The sequence below is a fragment of the Oryctolagus cuniculus genome, chromosome 12 (assembly GCF_051225735.1).
Source record: "Oryctolagus cuniculus isolate XC-2025 breed Fujian yellow rabbit chromosome 12, ASM5122573v1, whole genome shotgun sequence".
NCBI classification, from domain to species: domain Eukaryota; kingdom Metazoa; phylum Chordata; class Mammalia; order Lagomorpha; family Leporidae; genus Oryctolagus; species Oryctolagus cuniculus.
The window spans coordinates 29,143,688-29,166,818 of record NC_142878.1 but is presented as its reverse complement, the minus strand read 5'-3'; the positions used below and the strand labels follow the sequence as shown (position 1 = coordinate 29,166,818).

Below are 23,131 nucleotides of genomic sequence, written 5' to 3'. Positions count from 1 at the left end.
GAAGGATCTGTCTTACTGATTTTCTTTCTTTCTTCCTTTCTTTCTTTGTTTCTTTTCTTTTTTCTTTCTTTTTTCTTTCTTTCTTTCTTTTGACAGGCAGAGTTAGACAGTGAGAGAGAGACAGAGAGAAAGGTCCTCCTTCCATTGGTTCACCCCCCAAATGGCCGCTACAGCCAGCATGCTGTGCCAATCTGAAGCCAGGAACCAGGTGCTTCCTCCTGGTCTCCCATGGGGGTGCAGAGCCCAAGCACTTGGGCCATCCTCCACTGCCTTCCCAGGCCACAGCATAGAGCTGGACTGGAAGAGGAGCAACCGGGACAGAATCTGTCACCCCAACAGGGACTAGAACCTGGGGTGCTGGTGCCACAGGCAGAAGATTAGCTTAGTGAGTCACAGCGCTGACCGTAATAGCTTCTTTAGATGTGGACACATTTAACCAGAGTTAAATATATATATATTTAATATATATATGTATATATATATAACACAGATATATATATAAAACAGATATATATAACATATATATAAATAAAGGACAGATATATATTATATATTACATATATAACAGATATATATATTTTTTTTTCTCAATTGACTATACAGCAACACAAATTCTGTTAAGCTCCTGGTAAGTATATTTTTGAAAATTAAATTTAAGGTTCTGCCAGAGCAAACTCCTCCAAAAGACACTTTTCTCATGTTGTTTCTTCAGAATTTTTAACATGTTTACTTTATAAATTTGTCTAGTCATTTTGTAAAATGTCAGGTCTGTGAGAAATGAGAGATCTTTGAGCAAATGACTTCACGAGACCCTCACAACCTCCAGAGGGACTTCCTCCCTTCCCTTTGTGATCACCCTATGTTGGTCACTCTAGCAATTCTACTCTGCAACATGATGCTAGCTTAATAGGTTACGAATGGCCTGTAGAAATAGGAAATTATTTTCACATGAAAAAATGTTCAAGATCACTAGCAATCAGGGAAATGCAAATCAAAACCACAATGAGGTTCTACCTCACCCCGGTGAGAATGGCTCACATTCAGAAATCTACCAACAACAGATGCTGGCGAGGATGTGGGGAAAAAGGGACACTAACCCACTGTTGGTGGGAATGCAAACTGGTCAAGCCACTATGGAAGTCAGTCTGGAGATTCCTCAGAAACCTGAATATAACCCTACCATTCAACCCAGCCATCCCACTCCTTGGAATTTACCCAAAGGAAATTAAATCGGCAAACAAACAAGCTGTCTGCACATTAATGTTTATTTCAGCTCAATTCACAATAGCTAAGACCTGGAACCAACCCAAATGCCCATCAACAGTAGACTGGATAAAGAAATTATGGGACATGTACTCTATAGAATACTATACAGCAGTCAAAAACAACGAAACCCAGTCATTTGCAACAAGATGGAGGAATTTGGAAAACATCCTGCTGAGTGAATTAAGCCAGTCCCAAAGGGACAAATATCATATGTTCTCCCTGATTGGCGACAACTAACTGAGCACCAAAGGGGAAACTTGTTGAAGTGAAATGGACACTATGAGACTTGATCAGCTCTTGTCCTGACGGTTGATATACAATGTAATACTTTATCCATTTTAGTATTTTTTTTTTGTTCTAGTACCATTGGTTGGACTCTGTAATTAACACACAATTATTCTTAGGTGTTTAAATTTTAACTGAAAAGTGATCCCTGTTAGGAATTTGGAAAACATTCTATTGAGTGAAATAAGCCAATCCCAAAGGGACAAATACCACTTGTTCTCCTTGATAGGTGACAACTAACTGAGCACCAAAAAGGAAACCTGTTAAAGTGACATGAACACTATGAGAAACGGTGACTTGATCAGCCCTCGCCCTGACTGTTGATGAGCAGCTTAATATGTTATTCCTCTTAGTATTTTTTTTTGTTTGTTCTACTTAATACTTTTGGTTGAATACTGTAATCAATACACAATTCTTCTTAAGTGCTGAAACTTAACTGAAAAGTGTTTGCTGTTAAATATGAGTGGGAATAAGAGAGGGAAGAGATGTGCAATTCGGGACATGCTCAAGCTGACTTACCTCAAACAGTAGAGTTAGAAACATACCAGGGGATTCGAATTCAATCCCATCAAGGTGGCATGTACCAATGCCCTCTCACTAGTCCCAGTGATCAATTTCTGTTCACAATTGATCGTAATGATAGGACTAAGAACCAAAGGGATCACATAAACAAGAATAGTGTCTGCAAATACTAGCTGATAGAATAGAAAAGGGAGAGAATGATCCAACATGGGAAGTGAGATACACAGCAGACCCATAGAATGGCAAATGTCCTAACAGCACTCTGGCCTCATAATCAGCCCGTAAGGCATGCGGATCTGGCTGAAATGCCCATGAGAGTATTTCAGGCATGGAAAGCCAAGACACTCTGGGGGAAAAAAAAACCTAAATGAAAGATCTCCACGAGTGAGATCCCAGTGGAAAGAATGGGTCATCAAAGAAGGAGGTACCTTTCTCTGAAGGGAGGAGAGAACTTCCACTTTGACCATGGCCTTGTCTAAATATGATCAGAGTCAGTGAACTCAGGGGGCTTCCATAGCCTTGGCAGCTCATGACAAGAGCCTAAGGTGATTACTGATGCCATAAACAAGAGTGTCAATTTGTTAAGTCAACAACAGGAGTCACTGTGCACTTACTCCTCATGTAGGATCTTTGTCCTTAGTGTGCTGTACATTGAGATTTAATGCTATAACTAGTACTCAGACAGTATTTTTCACTTTATGTTTCTGTGTGGGAGCAAACTGTTGAAATCTTTACTTAATGTATGCTAAACTGATCTTCTGTATATAAAGAGAATCGAAAATGAATCTTGATGTGAATGGAAGGGGAGAGGGAGTGGGAAAGGGGAGGGTTGTGGGTTGGAGGGACGTTATGGGGGGGGAAGCCATTGTAATCAATATTCTGTACTTTGGAAATTTATATTCATTAAATAAAAGTTAAAAAAAAGAAATAGGAAATTATTTTCAATATGAGCCTCTTAAATTTTGTAATGCAAAACAAAAGTGGAATCAGTTCTCAGAAATCCTGTATGGTTTGGGTTATATTTAAGAAATATTTACTGAGAACTGAGAGCAAGTCCACATGCATATACAAATATTTTACTCAAGATTCATTATTGTTTCCCATGCAGATTATTGAGACTAAATTTCTTTAAATTTGAAAAACAAAGCACAGTTAAATAGATAAAATTAGCTTAAGAACAGGTGGTGTTGGGCCGCCACCATGGTTCACTAGGGCTAATCCTCCACCTGTGGTGCCAGCACCCCAGGTTCTAGTCCCGGTTGGGGTGCTGGATTCTGTCCCGGTTGCTCCTCTTCCAGTCCAGCTCTCTGCTGTGGCCAGGGAGTGCAGTGGAGGATGGCCCAGGTGCTTGGGCCCTGCACCCGCATTGGAGACCAGAAGAAGCACTTGGCTCCTGGCTTCGGATCAGCGTAGTTCAGGCCATAGTTGCCATTTGAGGGGTGAACCAACGAAAGGAAGACCTTTCTTTCTGTCTCTCTCTCTCTCTCACTGTCTAATTCTGCCTGTCAAAAACAAAAGAGCAGGTGGTGTTGACATTTTGCTCACAATGAATTCTTAGTTCTTAGCACAGACCAAGCGCGTAGTAATGTGCTGTACTTGTGTAGCTTCAAAAGCAGGACAGTTATAGATCGACTGTAACTGACTCATAAGTCCCGCACTCTGCTTAATACAGAGAACCCTCAACTTCCAAGACCAAATCAATTCACAATTGTAAAAAGGGGTGTGGTGGGCCTTTGGCATCAGCATTAAAGCACTGCCTGGGACTTTGTGTGCCATGGGAGAGAGCCTGAGTTTGCTTTATAGCTCCTCTCCAGATTCTAGCTTCCTGCTAATTCATACCCTGGAAGAGAACAGGTGATAGCTCCAGTATTTGGGTTCTTGCCACCCACCTGGAAGACTGGATTGAGATACTGACTCCTAGTTTAGCGGGCATCTGGGGAATGAACCAGAGATGGGAGATCTCTTTCTGTCTCTGACTCCGTGTTTGTATGCCTTTCTCTCACTACTTCTCAAATAAGTAAATGAAATGTAAAAAATTAAACTGAAAAGGAATAAAGATGTAAAAAAATCCTCTGAGAAATATGATAAGCCAAATTTTATTATTAAAAGTACTTTATAAAGATGGAAATGTTCTGTTTCTGAACAAACATTTAGGACACAATTTTCCTTTCTAACAGGAGAAACTGTATTTCATGTAGAACAGGACTCTTATTCTACCAAGTTCAAAATTGATCTTTTTGAATCTTATTATTTTTGAATCTTATTATTAAGGTTAAAAAATAAATTCATTTAAAAAATATCAGCAGCATTAGGAAATTTTTAAAGAAATAACAAGACATTCTTCTTAGTATTTGCACTTTGAATTCCAGCATTAATCCCCACTTCTCCTTTGACTCATGCATGTTTAAAATCTCTCTTTATGAAGTTTATCTCTACTTAGTTTCAACATAAAATTAACCATCTATAAATCCCATTTTGATACTTATATCCATTTGGAAGTGGCTATAGGTCCTGTACCAAACAAATTTTCAGGAAGGAAATTACAAAGTTCGGTTTTCCTTACAGCTAATTCATGTCATTCATTTAGCAACATCAGTGCACTAGTGAGTGTTTCAACCACTTAGTCACACGGGGTTCTCTGTGTGAGTCATGCTAAGGAAGAATGAGGAAGATTGTTGATGTTTACACCCTACGTCTTCCTTGCGCAGTTTCCAGTATAACTCTAGAACCAAACCATAAGGTATCATAGAGACTCTTATTCTGGCTTGTTCCTGTGCAGACTGCAGTGTCCGAGTGACACCACAGTAACTGAAGTGGCAGCAGTCACTTGAACCTTATTTTATGCTATGTTCTGATGATTTCAAATTAACATGAACATGATTAAAATTTGATGTGAATGCAAATCCCAATTTTGTCACCTCTGAGCTACAATGCGATATGCAGATTTGTAGTTCTTTGTTGAAAGATTAGTATGCCTTCTGAGAAATGGTCTCTAAAGCCTTTATTCTGTATCATAAGATTGGAAGAAATAATTACATGCCTCGGATTTTCAGTCACATGCTATACATATACATATATATACACACATAGATACTATATATACATTTATATATACCATATAGACAAAACAGATTGTGTGTATACATATACACATGCATACAAATGTGTATGAAAATTTACATAATTTTTGCTTATATATAGTTATAAATACCTGATAAATTCTTATTTTGGCATTTATTTTTACACTAAACTGTTTTGTCCATCTTCCCATCATTTAATAGAATATCTAGTGTATGTTCTACACAGATTATGCCTCTATAAAACAAGATATAACTATCAAACACCATTAATATATCAATTCCCTTTTTATGTGCAAATAGTACTAGGATTAGGAGACTATGTTACAGCAACAAATGTTAAAGACACTTGGTTTTAATTCTGGCTGTGTTTTCAGTCATTTTACCTTAAGTAGTTAAATGATGAAATCTCTGTACTCCCAAACCAATAGGATGATTATTATTTGTTCTATCTTATAGATCATTTGAGAATGTGACTCTGTTAGAAAATTTGAAGATAATTCCTATAAACTTGGATAATATTAAATCTTATAATAAAACAAATGATACAACAGGAACAATAAATTCTTTATTCTATACATTCTGATGTACAAATTTTACTGATTTCTTAAATTTTTCTATGTATATATGTACATTTTTATTAGTTTGGTTTCCTACATATTTAATTTGATTCAACAAATAATAGTTGAGCACCTACTGTATGCCAACCCCTGACATTGGCATTGCAGGGAACATAAAATTAATAACAAATAATACCTGCTCTTAAGGAGCTTACAGTCTCTATTAGGGAAACAAGACAAGGACCCAATAGTTATAAAGTAAACATGGATTCCATAAAATAGGTGCCAAAAGGTTAGGAATTTCAAGAAAATTATCAGGTAAAAAAGATTTACTTGACATGAATGTTCAAGAATTGGAAGGATTCCTCCCACCCCATCCCAAGAACATGAGCTAGAAGTCACTTAAATAGAATAGAAAGATAAAACTGAAGAGTTTAGAAAGTGTGAATATGTTCTAAGGATGGTATGCTTTCCAGTAAAATTGCAACATCTGGCAAGGTATATTATAAACATTTAGGAAAACACTGAAGGTATGCACTTAGATATTTGTACTCTTACTCAATACATTATAGGTAGACACCAAGGATTCCTGAGCAGGGAAACAGTATGTTTTAGGCTCCTCATTCTTTTAAGAGAACGCATCAATACTTAGGAAGACTGATTTGACAGGTTGTGGTGATGAATTTGGCCACAGGGGTTCCAAGGGTAAATAACATGACTGTGATAGCACTGTGTAAGGAGGTGAAACAGTCCAGTGTCTCTGAAAGCAGGGTTTGATTAAAAACCCTTTTTAATCAAAAAGCGTTAAGAATGACATAAAGGAGGAGACAATACTGACTACACTTGGGACACAAGAAATATGGAGCAAAGATGATTCTATGAGTTTTGACTAGGGGTAGACACAATTGACAGGAAAACAGGGAGCATAGTGATGGACAATTTAGCCAAGACAGAGGATTAAAAAAGAATTTCAGAACTCAGGAGAAAAATAGGATTTTGAGAATAAAGACACTGATTTGGAACCTTTTAAGGTAAGATGCAACATAAATCTTGATTGTCCCTAACAAATGTGGGCTAGAGAATGAGGTCAATTGTGTGTCATCCATGGAGATGCAGTAGATGCGACAGACTTTAACAAAGGAACATAGACCTCTAAAAATACCTAACAGGTTAGATGAGGGAGTATGTGGCATATGACATGATAAATAATACCCAAAACAATCAAGGAAAATCAGCATTAACACTAACATATGCTAACATTTTTAATTTTAAAAGAAGAAAATGATTGAAGAATGAATCTTAGGGAAGTGTTTGGACTTGGCTTCTGTGGGGTCAATAGTGCGGAAGCCCAGTCATTCATTGTTACTGAACAAATATTTGAGGCTCTTCCATGCCAAAAAATAAAATAACATACTATGATATTATAAAAAGTGCATGGAAAATATACATTATGAGGAGAAATACCTGGATTCCTTGGTGTTTTTGCACCAAAATAAACTCTTGGTTTTTCATGAATTTTGAACATTTTTTATTTTCTAGGCAGAGAGAGAGAAACAGAGCTCCCGTCTACTGCTTGAATCTCCATGTGCCTGACAATGACTGAGTCTGGTCTAGGCTAACATTAGGAGCAGAGACTTCATGTGGGTGGCAGGGAGCCAACTGCTGGAGACCTCACCTGCTGCCTAGGGTGTGAGTTAGCAGGAAGCTGAAATCTAGAGAGGAGCCAGAGGTCAGACCCAGGCACTCAGATATAAATTGTAGGTATTGAAGTTCCTGGTCCAAATGACTTCCCCTCTGTGAACTTTTTAAGTAAGTATTCTGGTGAGCATGTTTTCTGTAGCTTCCTATAGTTGATAATAAAGGGAACTCCTAAACATAAAACAAATACTCAAAAAAAAAAAAAAAAACTTTTGAGAAATAGTGTAAGGGAAAGGAAAATACAGAAGAAACTTACTCGGCCTAAATGATGAAATAAGAATTCCCAGAGGAACACATGTGCATGCCAAGACCAGGAATGAACCAGGCGAAGGGCAGGAATGCTTACAGCATTTAAGACACTACAAAAGCATATGCCGAGCCTGAGTGTGGCAGCAGCACTGGTGAAACTGAAGACATGCTCTGTTTCTGAAATGAAATAAGCAAGAGGGAGCATGGTAGGGTAATGACCTTCCATCTAGATAGGATGATCTGTTATGTAAGGTGATGCATATGGCACAGCACCAGTACCCAGCAAACAAGGGAGATAAGGCTGCATTCATGGAAAGAGGCTGGATTACGCAGGCTTATTATGCTGCTTTAAGAAATTCAGTTCTTGTTTGCCAAGCAATGGGAAATCATTAAAAGACTTTAAGAAGAAAAATGAACTTGTATTTGTATTTCAGGAAATACAAGCTACAGTTAAAAGAATGACAGAGGGTAGCAGGCAGGAGGTAGAGGAACATGAGAAGTTACTGTAGTATCCTTACAAGAGTTCATGGTGACATGGCCAAGGGTAGTGGCATTGGAGATGGCAGGAAGCAATTAGATTCACAACATATGCAGAAGGCAAGATCAACAAGATGTGATAGATTTTATGCAGGAGGTAGAGAATGGGGAGGCAGCAAGGTTGACTCCAAGGTTTTTTTTTTATAGTGACTATTGGTGCCTTTCTAGACATCCAGGTACATTAGTGTGAAACATGGTCCTCACACTTTCATTCAATATTGATAATGATAAACATCAATTTAGCCACACGATCTCGTCTTTGTCCTATTTCTGAGCAGTAATAAGCATCTGTTAGATGTTTGGCTGAGACTAGCAGTGTGTTTCCATGGACTTCAGCTCTCTATGTACAGCTAATTAGGATGGGGTTTGATTGTACATCACTGCCCTCATTAGTACATGCCCACATCAACAGAGCTAATCAGATGAGAAAGATGAAAAGAAATGCACTCATTGTGATGGGAACTGCTTTCATGTACAGTGTACTGTTGTCTAAAACAGATAAATACATTTGAGAGACTGTAATTGAGATCAACAAATAATTAGTGTATAGGAGGAGAGATAAAAGAGGAAAAACAATCTTGTAAAGCAGGTCCATTCTGTTCTAACACAGCAATTTCTCCTGGCATGTAAGCTATTGTCATTCACCCTTAACTCACACGTTACGGTTCTGATGACTTACAGACATGATTTTCACTTTTCTCCTATTAATATACACAACCCAGACGTTGAAATAAGGATGTTTTATGAAATCAAGCGAATTTTGACCTATCGACCTATTTCTTTTCCTTTGCTAGTATCTAATATCAGGTGATATTCTGTCCTTGCTAACTGGCCTTTTTGCATTATTGTGGGACATCCCTAAGACCTGACCAGGCAGGCACACAATTCTCTGCCCTGTGTGATCCACACACGGGATACCTAAAGCTGTCTTTTCTAGGCCATAGAAACTTAGAAAAGACCTACTTCTTTTGAATAAGAAAACACACCAAGAATTTCTTCTGTTACACCAGCCATTTTCTTCTCTTTCTCTCCTGGGGAATTTTCAAACTACAAATTTATCATTTATTTACTGTGTGGGGGAGAATTGGGAAGAAAACAGAAAACGTTAACTATTAAGCTACACTTGCCAGACAGGAAGAATGCCAGTAGTTGGGTGAACACATGTTTTTATAAATTCTCTCTTAACCAGTGACATTCATGTTACAAATTTTTTAGATAAGGTAATATATAGTAGACATTTATATTTTAATACATACAGTTAGAGCCTGTTGTTGAAAACAGATTATTGGTTCTATTATAAATAAAATGGTTCAGCTGGGTTCTTTCAGGGGCAGTCTCAGACCAGGGTTTCAGTGCAGTATTTTATCTGGATGGTGATTCCAAGAAATACTAAAAGGGATGTGAGGAAATGAGAAAGGAAGTTGAGGCAACAGATGCAAATACAGCTCTTCATCCAGAGACCACTGAAGGTAACGTGTGGTACCCACTGGAGAACTCTGCCTGTCTACCAAACACGATCTTCAGAGTTAAGCTGCAAGGGCATTGGTTGAGGGCAGCTGGTGCAGTGTGGGGTGGAGTGGTGCCTGCTTGCGGTAGTTAAGTATCTGACTCCTGAAGAAATCTCCCACTCCACTGGCAGTCCTAGGGCTGCGCCATGCTGTTAAAACCAGAGGGTACATGAGCCCGGCTATATGGTGTTCAGCATTCCCTTCCTGATGGGCATTTAGATTGTTTCCAGTTTTTCACCATTCTCACATATTCTAATACCCCCTTATATACTTTTTAACATGGATGTCTGATTATTTCCAGGACAAAATTCCTGTAAGTGAAACTAAAGAGTTACTCAAAAGACTCCATTACTTGCCAAACAAGTAAAAGCTTTAAAAACTAAACACTTAGAATGTGTTTTGGGATGGAGAGAGGAAACTTTCTTCAGTTTATATAAGTGATTTTTTTGGAATGTTTATGTAATATTTTATAATTAATTTTAATTGCAATAATCTAAATTTAGTTTAATATTCAAAGTATCCAAATTTATAGGCATATTTAAAAAGTTATTTTACATCTTCCATCACTGCTATAATTGGAACTAAAATAAATAGACATAACCTTAAGACAGAATTTAATATTTGTATAATTATCCTTCTTAAGATAAGGGTAACATTGATTTTTGCCATGGTGCTGGCATCACATATGGGCACTGGTTCTGGTCCCAGCTGCTCCAATTTTGATCCAGCTTTCTGCTGTAACCTGGGAAAGCAGTGGAATATGGCCCAAGCTTTTGGGCCCCTGTACCTGCATGAGACCTGAGGAAGCTCCTGGTTCCTGGCTTTGGATCAGTCCATATCTGGCCATTGCAGCCATTTGGAGAGTGAACCAGCAGATGGAAGACTTCTCTCTTTCTGTCTCTCCCTTTCACTGTCTGTAACTTTACCTCTCCAATAAATAAATAAAAACCTTAGGGGAAAAAAAGGCTGTATATTTAAAAAAAATACAATCCATTCAAGGAAAGAAAAATATAAACTGAATCCCATCAAAATTAAAATATTTTTCCTTTCAAAATAACAGATGAAGACAAGGATAAGACAAAATATAGACTGGGAGAAAATATTTGAAAGCATATATCTGGCAAATGACTTTAATGTAGAATATAAAAAAATTCTAAACAGTTTAAAAATTGCAATTAGAAAACTGGCAAAGGACATGGCTAGACATTCCACAGAAGAGGATATTCAGATGGCAAATGAAAAAATGCCCAGCCTCATCAGCCTTTAGACTTCATTTCAAAACCATAAACGGGGTGAAGACTTGGGGTAGTGATTATATTGGGCTGCAGGTTCCTTTATCAGGGTGCCTGGTTTTGAGTCCTGGCTGTACTCCTTATTCCAGTTTCCTGCGAATGCACCTGGGAGGCAATAGGTGATGGCTCCCACATGGGAGGCCTGGAGGGAGTTCCTGGCTCTTGACTTTGGCCTGGCCACTGCAAGCACTTGGGGAGTGAACCAGTAGATGGGAGCTGTCTGTATGCCTCTCTGCATGTCATATGAGTAAAATAAATGAAAGAAAACAATTAAATATGCATAGTGAGATACCACTACACACCTATCAGAATAGTTAAAAAGATGGTGACAATAGATAGAATATTCACTCTGGAAAATACTTGGGCAGCATTTTGTTTGTTTGTTTGTTTATTTTTACAAAACTAAGCATGAAACTACCACAGTACCCACCAGGAATTACACTCCTGGGCATTAATCTCACAGAAATGGAAAACAAGTTTCAGGCAAAAATGTATCCGTGAACGTTTGTCGTAGCTTTATTTGCAATAGCCCCACACTGGAAACAAACTAGATGTCCTTCAATCAATGAATGGTCACACAAACTAGCACAACTACACACAGAATAACAAATATAAACCATTGGTGCATACTGCAGCTGCAGTAAATCTCTAGGCAATGAAGCTGAGTCAAACAAGTAAATCCCAGAAATGCAGATATCATATGCAACACCATTTCTAAAACATTCTTGCAATGACAAAACTGAAGAAAGGAAAAATGTGTAAGTTATTTCCAGAGTATAGGACGCATTAGGGAAGGGAGAAGCATGGTAAAATGGTGGAACAGGAGGGTTTCTCGTGGTGGTGAACTGTTGAACTTGAGTGCGGTGGTGGGTACATGACCCTGTGGGTGCAACTGAGCAGACATAGTAAGCAGAGCAGCAAGTACAAACAAAACTGGGGAACAAGATGAGTGGTTCATATCAAGGCAAGATGTCACTATGGAAAACTGGGTAGAAAAAATAGAACAGTGTGTATGGGATCTTTGTACCACTCCTTAAAACCACACATTGAATGACGTCAAAATTAAAGTTTTTTTAAATGAGTGTTCGTATAGAACGTAAGTGTATATGTAATGTTAATGCCAAACTTGTCCTTTAAAACTAACAAGTGTTTTTTTCTGTTAAAAATTTTATAGTCTAAAGCATTTTATTAAAAATCATTTATATTATAAAGTAAAGCCAGAGACTTTACTTCACTGAAGGGCTAATATATAAAACATAGGTCCCCAAGAGCATTAAAATACTTGAATAATTTAAACATCATGGAGGGGCAGGTGTTTGGCCTCCCGAAAAACAGGAGTGCCTGGGTTTGAGACCCAATTCTGGCTCTTGCATTCAGCATCCTCCTAATGCAGACCCCGAGAGGCACTGGTGATGGCTCAAGTGATTGGGTTCCTACTACCCCCATGCAAGAACTGGATTGATGACCTGGCTCCTGGCTTAGGCCACAGTTCAGGGCCACAGTGGACATGTGGGGAAGGAACAGTGAGTGGGAGTTCTGGCCAATAATTAAGTAAAAATTTAATAAAAATATATTGTGGGAAATTCTTCCTTGCTTATCTTTCAAAAGTAACAAGGAAAAGGAAACAAGGGTTTTTCATTAAGTTAACCAATTGTGTATATGTGTATGTTTTCTTTTTTAAAAAGATTTTATTTCAGAGGTAGAGTTATAGACAATGAGAGAGAGAGACAGAGTCTTCCTTCCGTTGGTTCACTCCCCAGATGGCTGCAACGGCCGGAGCTGTGCCCATCTGAAATCAGGATCCAGGTGCTTTTCCTGGTCTCCCACATGGGTGCAGAGGCCCAAGGACTTGGGCCATCTTCTACTGCTATCCCAGGCCATAGCAGAGAGCTAGACTGGAAGAGGAGCAGCCGGGACTAGAACCGGTGCCCATATGGGATGCCAGCGCACAGGCAGAGGATTAACCCACTGTGCCACGGAGCTGGCCCTGTGTATGTTTTCTAAGAAGCATACTTCCTTTGTGAAATACTGACATCATTTGATTATCATGACATTATGAGAAGGTACTATTATTCCCCATTGTTATAGATGAAATGAGATGCAGTACTTGTTAGGACCAGTAATATTCTAAGTGTTTATGCATTTAAGGTTATTAACCAGAGAGTGCACGATCCCCTAGTACAGGTACTGGAAATGATAAGGGCAATTATGTTAAGGAAAAATTTAGACTGGCTCTGGCCTTCTACGCCATGTCTCCAGGGAGCTCTAAATCAGAGAGATTTTAATCCATCTACTCAAGGGACTCCTACCAATAAAATCAAGACCTGAAAAGAGGTTCTTTCCACTGCACTGATGTGTTTCAAACTGTGAGGTTTTGAGGGGGAATCACTTACATCAGAAGCATTTGGCAGCCTTTTACAAAAACCTGGGCTCTCCTGTCCCCCAGCTCTGTTGATTCATCTGGTGCCCAGAGCCTGGAATCGGAATGGTCAACAGCCCTCCTAGGAGATTCTAATTAATGCAAAAGTCTGAGTCTAACTGCACCCTGACACACAAAACCTGTGAGGTTCAAGTGAAATGTGCAGTGTAATTATTAATGATGTCATACTTTGTCAATTTTAACACTCAATTGCTTCCCACAGCTCAACATCTCTGAAATAGAACTGTGTATTATATCTGGTGGTGTCTTGCAATCCCAGTGAACACAGAATGCTTTTCCTTCTTGGTACATAAAAGAATATTTTAGATTTGATGAAATTTGAATTTCACTGGACAATAAAATACAAATTATAGTGCTTAGTAAGTACTGTTCTTTTTATTCCAGGGTCACATGTGTAAGGGTTCCATATGCACGCTATGAGAAACGGGGTGCTGGGAAGAGATCCTTGAGCCATTCACCGTACCTAGATTCACGTACACCATGGGTAAGTGACTAATCAGCAGGGTTACAATAGATGAAATGATGCTTGAAAATACTTTGTAAAAGGTAAATCTTTGTGAAAATGGTGTTGGTGTATAAATGTGCCTGTATGCATGGAGTTGGGGTAAGTTTAGTAGAGAAAGTGAAAATACTCATTTCCAGATAGCATATGTGTAACATTATGACTCTTTGTCTTCTAGGAAAATCAAGCACCTTATCAAAAAGGTAGTGCTCCTTAGTGCTTGCTATGTCTGTTCTGGGAAATTATCTAAGTGCTTTACAGAGATTTTTGCATTTGAGTCTCCCATCAATCTTATGAAATGCAATGTGATTACTATTGCTCTTACCCCTATTTTTAAAGGGGAGAAGACTGAACTTTAGTGACCTTAGGCGAACTTAGTAAAATTACATACTGAAAAAGTGGTGGAGTAAGAGTGTGAACAGGGAGGCATTTGAGACAGGAACTCCGTTCCTAAAGTTTATCTGAAAGTAAAATGCACTAACCCACATACTGTGGACTCAGATAACACAGGAAGGAGCACGCAGACAGAGGATGAAGTGGAACCATTGTCAGTGAGTAGGGAAAAAGACAAAGCAAAAGAATGTGAGGTAAAATATCTGTAAACACATTTATTGAAATTTTTCAAACCTATTTTAATATACCATTTTCATAGACATTGAATAGGTATGGATTATATGCTTCATGATTAAACTAATCAACTTAGAGTGTTCATAGAATGAAAAGAAAAATTCCATAACTGCATCTGGTAGAGACACAGAATATGAAAATGGCATATTAAAATAAGTTTGAAAAAAATTGCAATAAATACATTTACAGATATTTTACCTCACATTCTTTTGCTTTGTCTTTTTCCCTACTCACTGACAATGGTTCCTGTTCATTCTATGAACACTCCAGGTTGATTAGTTTAATCATGAAACACATAATCCGTACCTATTCAATGTCTATGTTCCCATCCTGGAAGCTCTTTCACTTTGTTGTTGGAGGCTTTGCCTATACTGGAGAGCCTGGCCTTGCTCCCCTTCTATCTATGCTTTTTTTTCTGGGTATGCAATCTGGACCTGGGATCAAGGAAAACCATGACATGAGTGTGGTGCTGGAAGTTCTGTGCCTCTCCTCTCAGCATTACTTCTCTATGTTTTTTCATTCCTACACCTTGGTCCAGGGTTTTTCTCATCCTGTTTTTCTTGTCCTAGAAGAGAATCAGCTGATAAAATGTTACCCTACAATGTTATGGAGTAGGATGTTTCCTTTATGGAAGTACTTGTAGTTTGAAAGCCCAAATGGTGAAAGCATGAAGGATTGAGCCGCTGAAAGGGGAACTGCAAGGCCCTGGTGGGGCATGTTGATTGGAATGGATACAATTCTAGTCACTTCAAGTAGGATGACATTGGAAAGGCTGATTTGACACATGCAAAAATCCCAGTGTCATACATGATATTGCCAATCTAAATCAGTGAAAAATTAAATATTCGTGTTTATTTCATTAAAAATCCTAACAGACACTATATTCTCTATTCCATGTATTTTAAAATTATTGTGTGGCTACCACATATTAGCATTACAAAAACCGCTTGGGTACACTGGGCTGTAGAATTTTTTTTTTTAATTTTGGAAATTAAAACATACTCAAAGTAGAAATAAATTCAAATGATAAAAATTAATACTTTCTGTTCGGCCCTATTTCCAATTTTAAAATTAATTTCTCATGATTTTGTTCCATGCATATTTTGCTATATCAACTATTACCCACACTATCTAATTTTTATCATTTTGCTTTACAATTTGAAGGAGTAAGACTGAATTTAGCCAAGAGCTCATGCAATCTAACATAAAAAAATTAATCATAGCTAATACAATACATTCTAGGTGAAAGAAACGTTTCTAGTGTTGTTGTGGATAATGCTGGCATCTAACACAAAACAAACAGGATTTGCTTGATTTTTCCTTAGTTAAACCATATAATGATTTCATTTGCAAAAAACATGAACAACATTTGCCCTTCTTCTCTACAGAATATCATTTTTTTTGTTATGAAACTAAGAAGTGCCAGAAAATTGTGTTGAAAATTGTTTAAACTTACTTCAGGTGGGTTGACTTCTCACTTGCCATAGTACACTGGAGATGTCTTCTCTCCTTGCAATTTCATTGATTTTATAAACGAAAGATTAAAATTGCTGCTTATTTCCTAGGTTCACCGAATAATCCCATTCTAAATATTGCTCTAAATCATGGGTAACTCAATAATCATTCATTCAATAATCTCTATAGGATCTAGATACAATGAATGTAGGACCTATAGAGAAAACTGAAGATGTAAAAAGTGTATATATATATATACATATACATAATATACATATTATATATATCCTTGCCATGAGGAGGTTACAATTTCATCTAGAAAGCAGATATGCAGACAACCAAAGACTACTTTAATAAAAGTAGTAGAAGAAATAAAAATTATAGGTAAAATCAATTTGTTAAACTAAAAAGTTATATAAAGAATAAACAGTATTTTAATATGATTTAGAGAGTAGTTGGAGGTTTGATTTTCAAACACAGTGACTGTTAATGTTAACTATATTTACATGTCCAAAATTTCATGAATTTATTTAGAGACATGATACCAAAGATAAAGAGAAAATTAGCTAAATAGGCAGTAGGGAAACAATAATAAGCAAGTTAATTTTTTGGATTCCATTTAGACTTGGGCTCTCTCAATCACTGTCAAACTGTCTTGTTAGTTTTCCCACAGAACACCCACGTATACTTTAGAGAGTGACCATGAAATACATGATTAACATGATCTTCCTGGATAACATCAGCACCATTAAACCACAATTATTTCACATATCACACAGAAGCCCAGAGTTACTAAATGGAGCCATAATTCTGAAATCACATCCATTCAAGAAGATTTTAGTGCCTACTTGTTTAACACAATCTTACAAATGATCCCTCACAAAGGATGTGAAAATCAACACATATCTTAATGGGCTAATTGTGCTCGCTGCAGTGTTGAGTCTATAAAAGCATTTTAATAGTGAGACAAATGATGGCAGTCTCATCTTAAATTGCAAACATAATTGCCATTCTAAATATCTTTTTGTTCCTAAGTTAAGTGCTCATTGACAGCAGAAATTCCCCCAAAACACTAATAGAGTGTTAAACATAATTTCATTTATTGAAAAAAATCCAAGGGAAAATAACACAGAGCTAACTGGAACTATTTAGCAAAGGAAAATATCAAAAGGAAAATGAAACCTTAAATTTGAGATCCCAAATGTAACTAATAGTCAACATAAATTCAACACAATAGATGTTTGATTCAACTTGTACATTTAAATATAATGATACTGAAGAAATAAAAAGCATATCCTGGAAATCCAGGATAATGATTGAGACCCACACAAAAACAAACTGCAACTAACAAGCTAAACCCTATATCATAGAATTTCTCATCATTTTATTGAAAAATGAAAATACATTTCAGCTCAACTCATAGAATATTAGTACAACTGAAATTAAATTCAATCCATTGTAAATATTATGTGGAGAACACCGAGTTTCTATCCAGTGTTTAACTTCTGTCCTACTCAATGTTTGTTTTTATTCCAACTTCTTAATTTCAATATATTCAGTGTGGGTTCAGGGTAGTGAAATCACCACTCATAATTAATTAAGCTTTAAATTAAATGTGTCAATAAAGTAATCCACATACAAATATAGGGAATATCTTCTTTTATGTTTCTAAGCAGACATGAACATATGGTGGATTGATTCTAAGCTGACATATTGCACATTAAAATTTCAAGTCCATAAGTTTTTCTATATAATAATAACATACATGTTTACTTATAAATATTGTGGATATTCAGCAAAGACTTTTTATACTATATTTGAAAAAAATTCTGATCATTCTGTAGTAGCGTTTCTTTTAAGTTGAAGTAGAAAATGCCAGACATTGATTTTTAAAAATAAGCACTAAGAAAACTAATTAAACTGGATAGCCACAAAGGGAACATTGTAGGAAAGGAAAATAGTTTGGGATTGAACCCTATGATTTTATTGTTTTCACAGAAAATGCAATAACTCCTCATTGACATCAACTGCCCAGTTGCAAGAAGAGTATATACCTTCTGCTTTGTTGAGACACAGGTGAGGCAATTCCTAAGAAGTAGTCATGAACCAAGAAGCTAATGAATTTGGGGTAAACTTTTTCCAATTTAAATGTCTGTTGAGTGGCCCTGATCTTTGAAAGGCACATTAAAAAAAATGTTTTCTGGTAAGGAACATGCGTTCAAAAGAATCCTTTGAAATCTGCCATTAAAATCAGATTAGTATGTCACCATCTTTCAAATCAATAATCAAAACAAACAAAAATAGGTCATGAAAAATACCACAGTCAATTTCATCGAGTCTTAAATACAGAACTAAATGAATTAATTGCTCTTCAAATAATACATTTTATTGACAGATCAGTTTATTATGAAATCTTTAAAAATGCATGTTTGGTGAAAAGTCAGTACAGCTGTAATTTCTATTTCACTATATTAGAAAATATAAGGAATGGGCTTATTTTAACTATTGATCACATGACGTGACTGACTAGTTGGGTGCTAATTCTGATTATTATGTTTGTCATAATTCATTGCCATGCTAAACTCAATTGTGATACATTTGAAATGAAGTGCTATTACTTTAGCCTACTGCATGACATTGTGGTATACCATGCCTCTTTCAAATGTTAAAGAAAATTTAATGACAGGCCAAACTTCAGGCCTGCTTGGTACTGGGATTCACATGGAACCAGGAAGTATTTTAAACCAGGGATACATAGCGGGTTGCAATTCATGGTGGAACTAAAGAATAAACAAAGGCTAAGTCTGTATGGAAAGAATGTAAGAGACAATTTTTTGAAAGAACAAAATAAGCGTTATTTGTTAATACTGCATAGTCAGTGAGCATTGAATATAAATCCCACAAACATGAGTGGCTATCTTTTTGTCACTTCGGGGTTTGTTGAGATGTAATAACGTTAGGCATTATGTGGCACTTCTGGAAACTAGCGTGAAAGTCATCCTATCTCTGATGCTATCAGTTCTAAGATGTATTTTATATCTTATGAAACAGAAATGCCACCAGTTCCAACTAAAATAAGCCTGATTGCAGCAATATTCAAATGTAGTGAAACAAGGATTTTTAAACTATAGAGTAATGCTTCTAATTAATGGACTCAATTATAGGCAGTAGGGGAATTACACTGTGATGTTTTTGTCTCAGAAAATTAGAGGCTTCAGTGCCTGATACCTTGCTATAAAAGAAATATAAATGGCATCATTAACTTTGAATATGTTATCAAAATGGAAGAGGGGAAATGTGTCAGTGAGCTCAATTCACAATAAATATAAAAAATATTAGGAAAAAGAAGGCAGTTGCTAAACAGTGTTTGAAAGTTCTCATTATTATTACTAATATTAAAGAAGAGGCTACTTAACATAATTTACATTTCAGTTATGCCAATATTTTCAAGTTTTCTGCATTTTTACCCATTTATTTTCAATGAAAGCAACTAAACACTTGATCTGAAGTGAAAAACATTGATTCTAATCTTGTTTGTTGGTTTACATAAGAGAACCAGAAGCTACTTGACAAATGCATTTCACTTATCACCATCTCAGTAACTCTCATTGTGAACTACTTCCTCTGATTGCCCCTTTGTTCTTCACATTCGTCCACAACTTCTCAAATATTTAACTGAAATTAATTTTGAAGTACCAGCCAGTTCTCATAAACTTTGAAGTGTTAAGTGTTCTTACTGTGTGAGAAGTTAAGAAGGATTTCAGTATTTTATGAATTCTTATTGGCAAAAGTGAAGCTTTCACTTAGAGCACTTTCGCTGTGTAGGATTACTTAGGAAAAAAGGAAATTTGTTTTCTTGGAAAGGATACATATAAACTCAAATATTCTGAACAGTTTTCTGCAAAAGCCTCGTTCCAATCAACTTAAAGATCATGGGAAAAAGGCAATGAGTTAAGTCTCTTCAGATCTAAAATATTTTTACTGATAGTATCACCTGCAAGTGTATAGATAAGAGAGCAATCTACTATTTTGGATAGTGAAGAGAAGTGGTTAGGTGTCATAAAGTGATAGTCAGGGTGAAGGGAGATTTTGCAAATATTAAACTTAGTTCTCCAGCTATAATTCACTTAAATCTCTTTGGTTTGCTAAGGTAAGTGATTTTGAAAAGTTTTCAATATGTGTTACTTGTTTGAAAAAGTCATGAAACTCATTTGTTTATTGTGTTTCATTTAAAGGACTTGGTTTCACTTAGTTCTATCACTACCTGTATAGTCTGACTGGTTCCCCCTCTTTAATTGACCATGAAAGTATTAAAATCCAAGTTCATATTTGTTTCCTTATTTTACCTTCAAATGTTTAACATGTATTACATGTCTTACAAATATAGGCGTGTGCATCAGGGAATTGTTATTAAAATTTCTTCCTGCAGATATTAAGGTAGATGAACCCCTGACGATTTATCCCATGATAAAATAACCAATAAACTGTGTAACTAATCTCATTTTAGTGATAAATGAACACTGCTCAACAAACACACATACCGCTTGTCATACCTTACCTGGAAAGAGGCTTTATTGAACAGAGCTGTAAAATTATATTTTAAGATGAATTACTGAATTTGCACAAACATTTCTACAGATTTGTTTTTTTAAAAAAAATCAAGCTTCATCATTTTCTACTACATTTTGTTGTGCTTTTTATATTAATAATTGCAAATGTTATAATTAATTTAATGCTTATATCCCAATTACTTGCATAATCAGTTTTTTTTTTTTAATCCTGGGGTGTTGAAAGAACATATAATAGTAATATTCTCCTTTAGACAAAAGTCTTTTTAAATGAAGTTAAAAGCTGAGATAATTTAAGGAAAAAGATCTTCAAATTTTCATAATCAACAAGTTTAAGTGAAATTTACAATGCATTGGAAAACTGGCTGGTTAAAGGTATGATTTGTCCTCAGGTAGCTCAAAATCATTTTTACAGGTTTTTGTTTTTTTGTAAAAGTGTTTTTTAATCTTGGTAAAATAATAAAATAATATTTCACAATTTGCACAGAGTCTGACTAAAGGGCAGAGGCATATGACCCTCAGTGTTTGGAATAAAGCCGGATTTCTCAGGCCCAGTTCCGCTGCAGTTTGTATGCACTGCAATCACAAACATTTTCTTGTTCCCTCTAAAGCTAGGGCCAATTTCATTTCAAATGGAGGTTAGAGTAAAAAAAAAAAATCACTTTTGTGTTTTACCACCTTCTAAGTATCATCTTAATCACCTTTTGCTCTGGTTGACCCATTTAATAACCTGGAAGAAAAAGTGTTGCTCCCATGTCTGGTCTGAATGGAAGTTATTCTCTAATGGACAATATGCCGAAAGGCCATGGCTGTCTAGGAGGTTAAACAACAAATATCTTGTCTGCTTGGGCTTACGCAGCAGCTCCGGTCCCTTCTTCTTCAGAAGCGGCTCTGTTGTCTTGCCTGTCGTTTGCACATTTAGGCTCTGCAGTTTGTTTATAAAATAGTTTTACACAAACCACTCGTAGCAGTGCAAGCTTCTGAGTTGAAAATTATTCAGGCTTGTTTCATTGAAGGCACTTGGTTTCCATGGCAATTTATAAAAGATGGTGGTTTGGTTTCTTCATTGAACAGATGACGTAGTTTGGGTGTTCAAGTGGCCGCAAGCAAACTCCGCTAAGCCTGTGTAATATGTAAGCCCAGGTTTACCGTCCTGGAGAGCAGTGCATGCAAGAAGAGACAGCATACAGTTATCTAGCTTAGCCATGGGAGGAAAATAATAATTAATAATAATAATGATAATCAAGGTAGGACGGGAATAAGGTGGGGAGGAACATGAACGCCTTAAATAATTCTCAGTTCGGGTTCTTTGCAAGGAAGGGTAACAGCCAAAGGTAAAAGGGCCTACATTTATTTACTTCTCTATGTAAAACCTTCTTGAAAGGAAAATAAATGCCAGCTCTTCACGTACCCTGTTTACAGTGAGGTTTTTGTTGGCAGGCCATTAGGTTTCCATGGTAACAAGCAAAGTATTCATTTGAAACAAAACCAGCCATGACTTTGTGCTTTGACAAGGATTTCTATAGCTCTTTCTTTCTTCTTCTTCTTCTTCTTTTTTTCCCAAGAGTTCAACCAGATGACGCCGTAATCTTTTTAGCCACAAAAGCACCTGAAGGTCTCTTCTCAACTCAGGTCAATATTATCTTTTATATGTAGTTTGGAATAAGTTATACTTCCATGACATCTTTTTATCCCCAGTGCTTAAAAAATTTGTTTTTATTATTTTATTTTTGAGTCAGTAGTCAGTGGAGGAATCTTTGGTAGTTTGTTTTTTCAGTGTCCATTTACAAAGACTCTTTCTTCATGCCAGTGCCTGGTGAATCTTGTATAGCCTCTGCCAGGATAAGGTCACCTTCGAGGACTTAAGATAGAGATGAGGACGATAACTGGAAAAAGCCATATATGAACTAAAATCCCAACAGCACCATCCACGGAATCTGAAGATAGGGCAAATAAATGCCAAAAAAGAAAAAAGAAAAGAGAATAAGCCTTCCATGCAGCTACTAATATAACTTCAGCGAACTAATAAAATTTATTGTCTGGAAAGCATTATTAGAAAGTTTGTCATTTATAAACTCCATTTCTAAGGCAAGTGAAAAGGAAATCACTTGAATACATGGTTAGAGATTTCCTAAGATATTATTCACAGATTTTTAATGGCTATAACATGCTATGAAAACTTGTTCTGGAGATATTCTTGTGGGTTTGTGCTGGACCTCATCCTCACAGTTCTGCTAACTATGTGAAACAGTGCACACAGAAAAATTCTCAAATTATAAAGAGATGAGTTTAAAAGACAAGCAAAATTCCAAAAGTATTTAAGGCTTGAAGACTGAGATTAAACTGCTCTTGATGGAAACTAGGAATAGATGACAATGAGGAAGGAAAAAGAGTTCTTTTTATATTAACTTTTAGAGGCAACATGAAGTCCATTCTAACTAAAAACTGCATTATACCAATGTGACATGACATTCCTACTGTAGCTGATATTGCAATGAAAGCCACATGTCCAGGTGATACCTCTTGGAATGCATCCCTTAAGCAA

General features: G+C 36.5%; 1 protein-coding gene across 5 annotated transcripts in view; it reads right to left on the bottom strand.

The window, feature by feature from the left end:
• Positions 1-5,696: 5,696 nt before the first annotated feature.
• MDGA2 (MAM domain containing glycosylphosphatidylinositol anchor 2) overlaps positions 5,697-23,131 on the bottom strand; it is an 891,422-nt gene continuing 873,987 nt past the window's right edge. For all 5 annotated transcript variants that reach the window (XM_008269620.5, XM_089309284.1, XM_089309285.1 and 2 more), the window contains one exon: positions 5,697-22,523. In XM_008269620.5, coding sequence (XP_008267842.3) covers positions 22,435-22,523 — 89 coding nt within the window. In that variant the 3' untranslated portion in view covers positions 5,697-22,434. The remainder of the gene's footprint in view (positions 22,524-23,131) is intronic.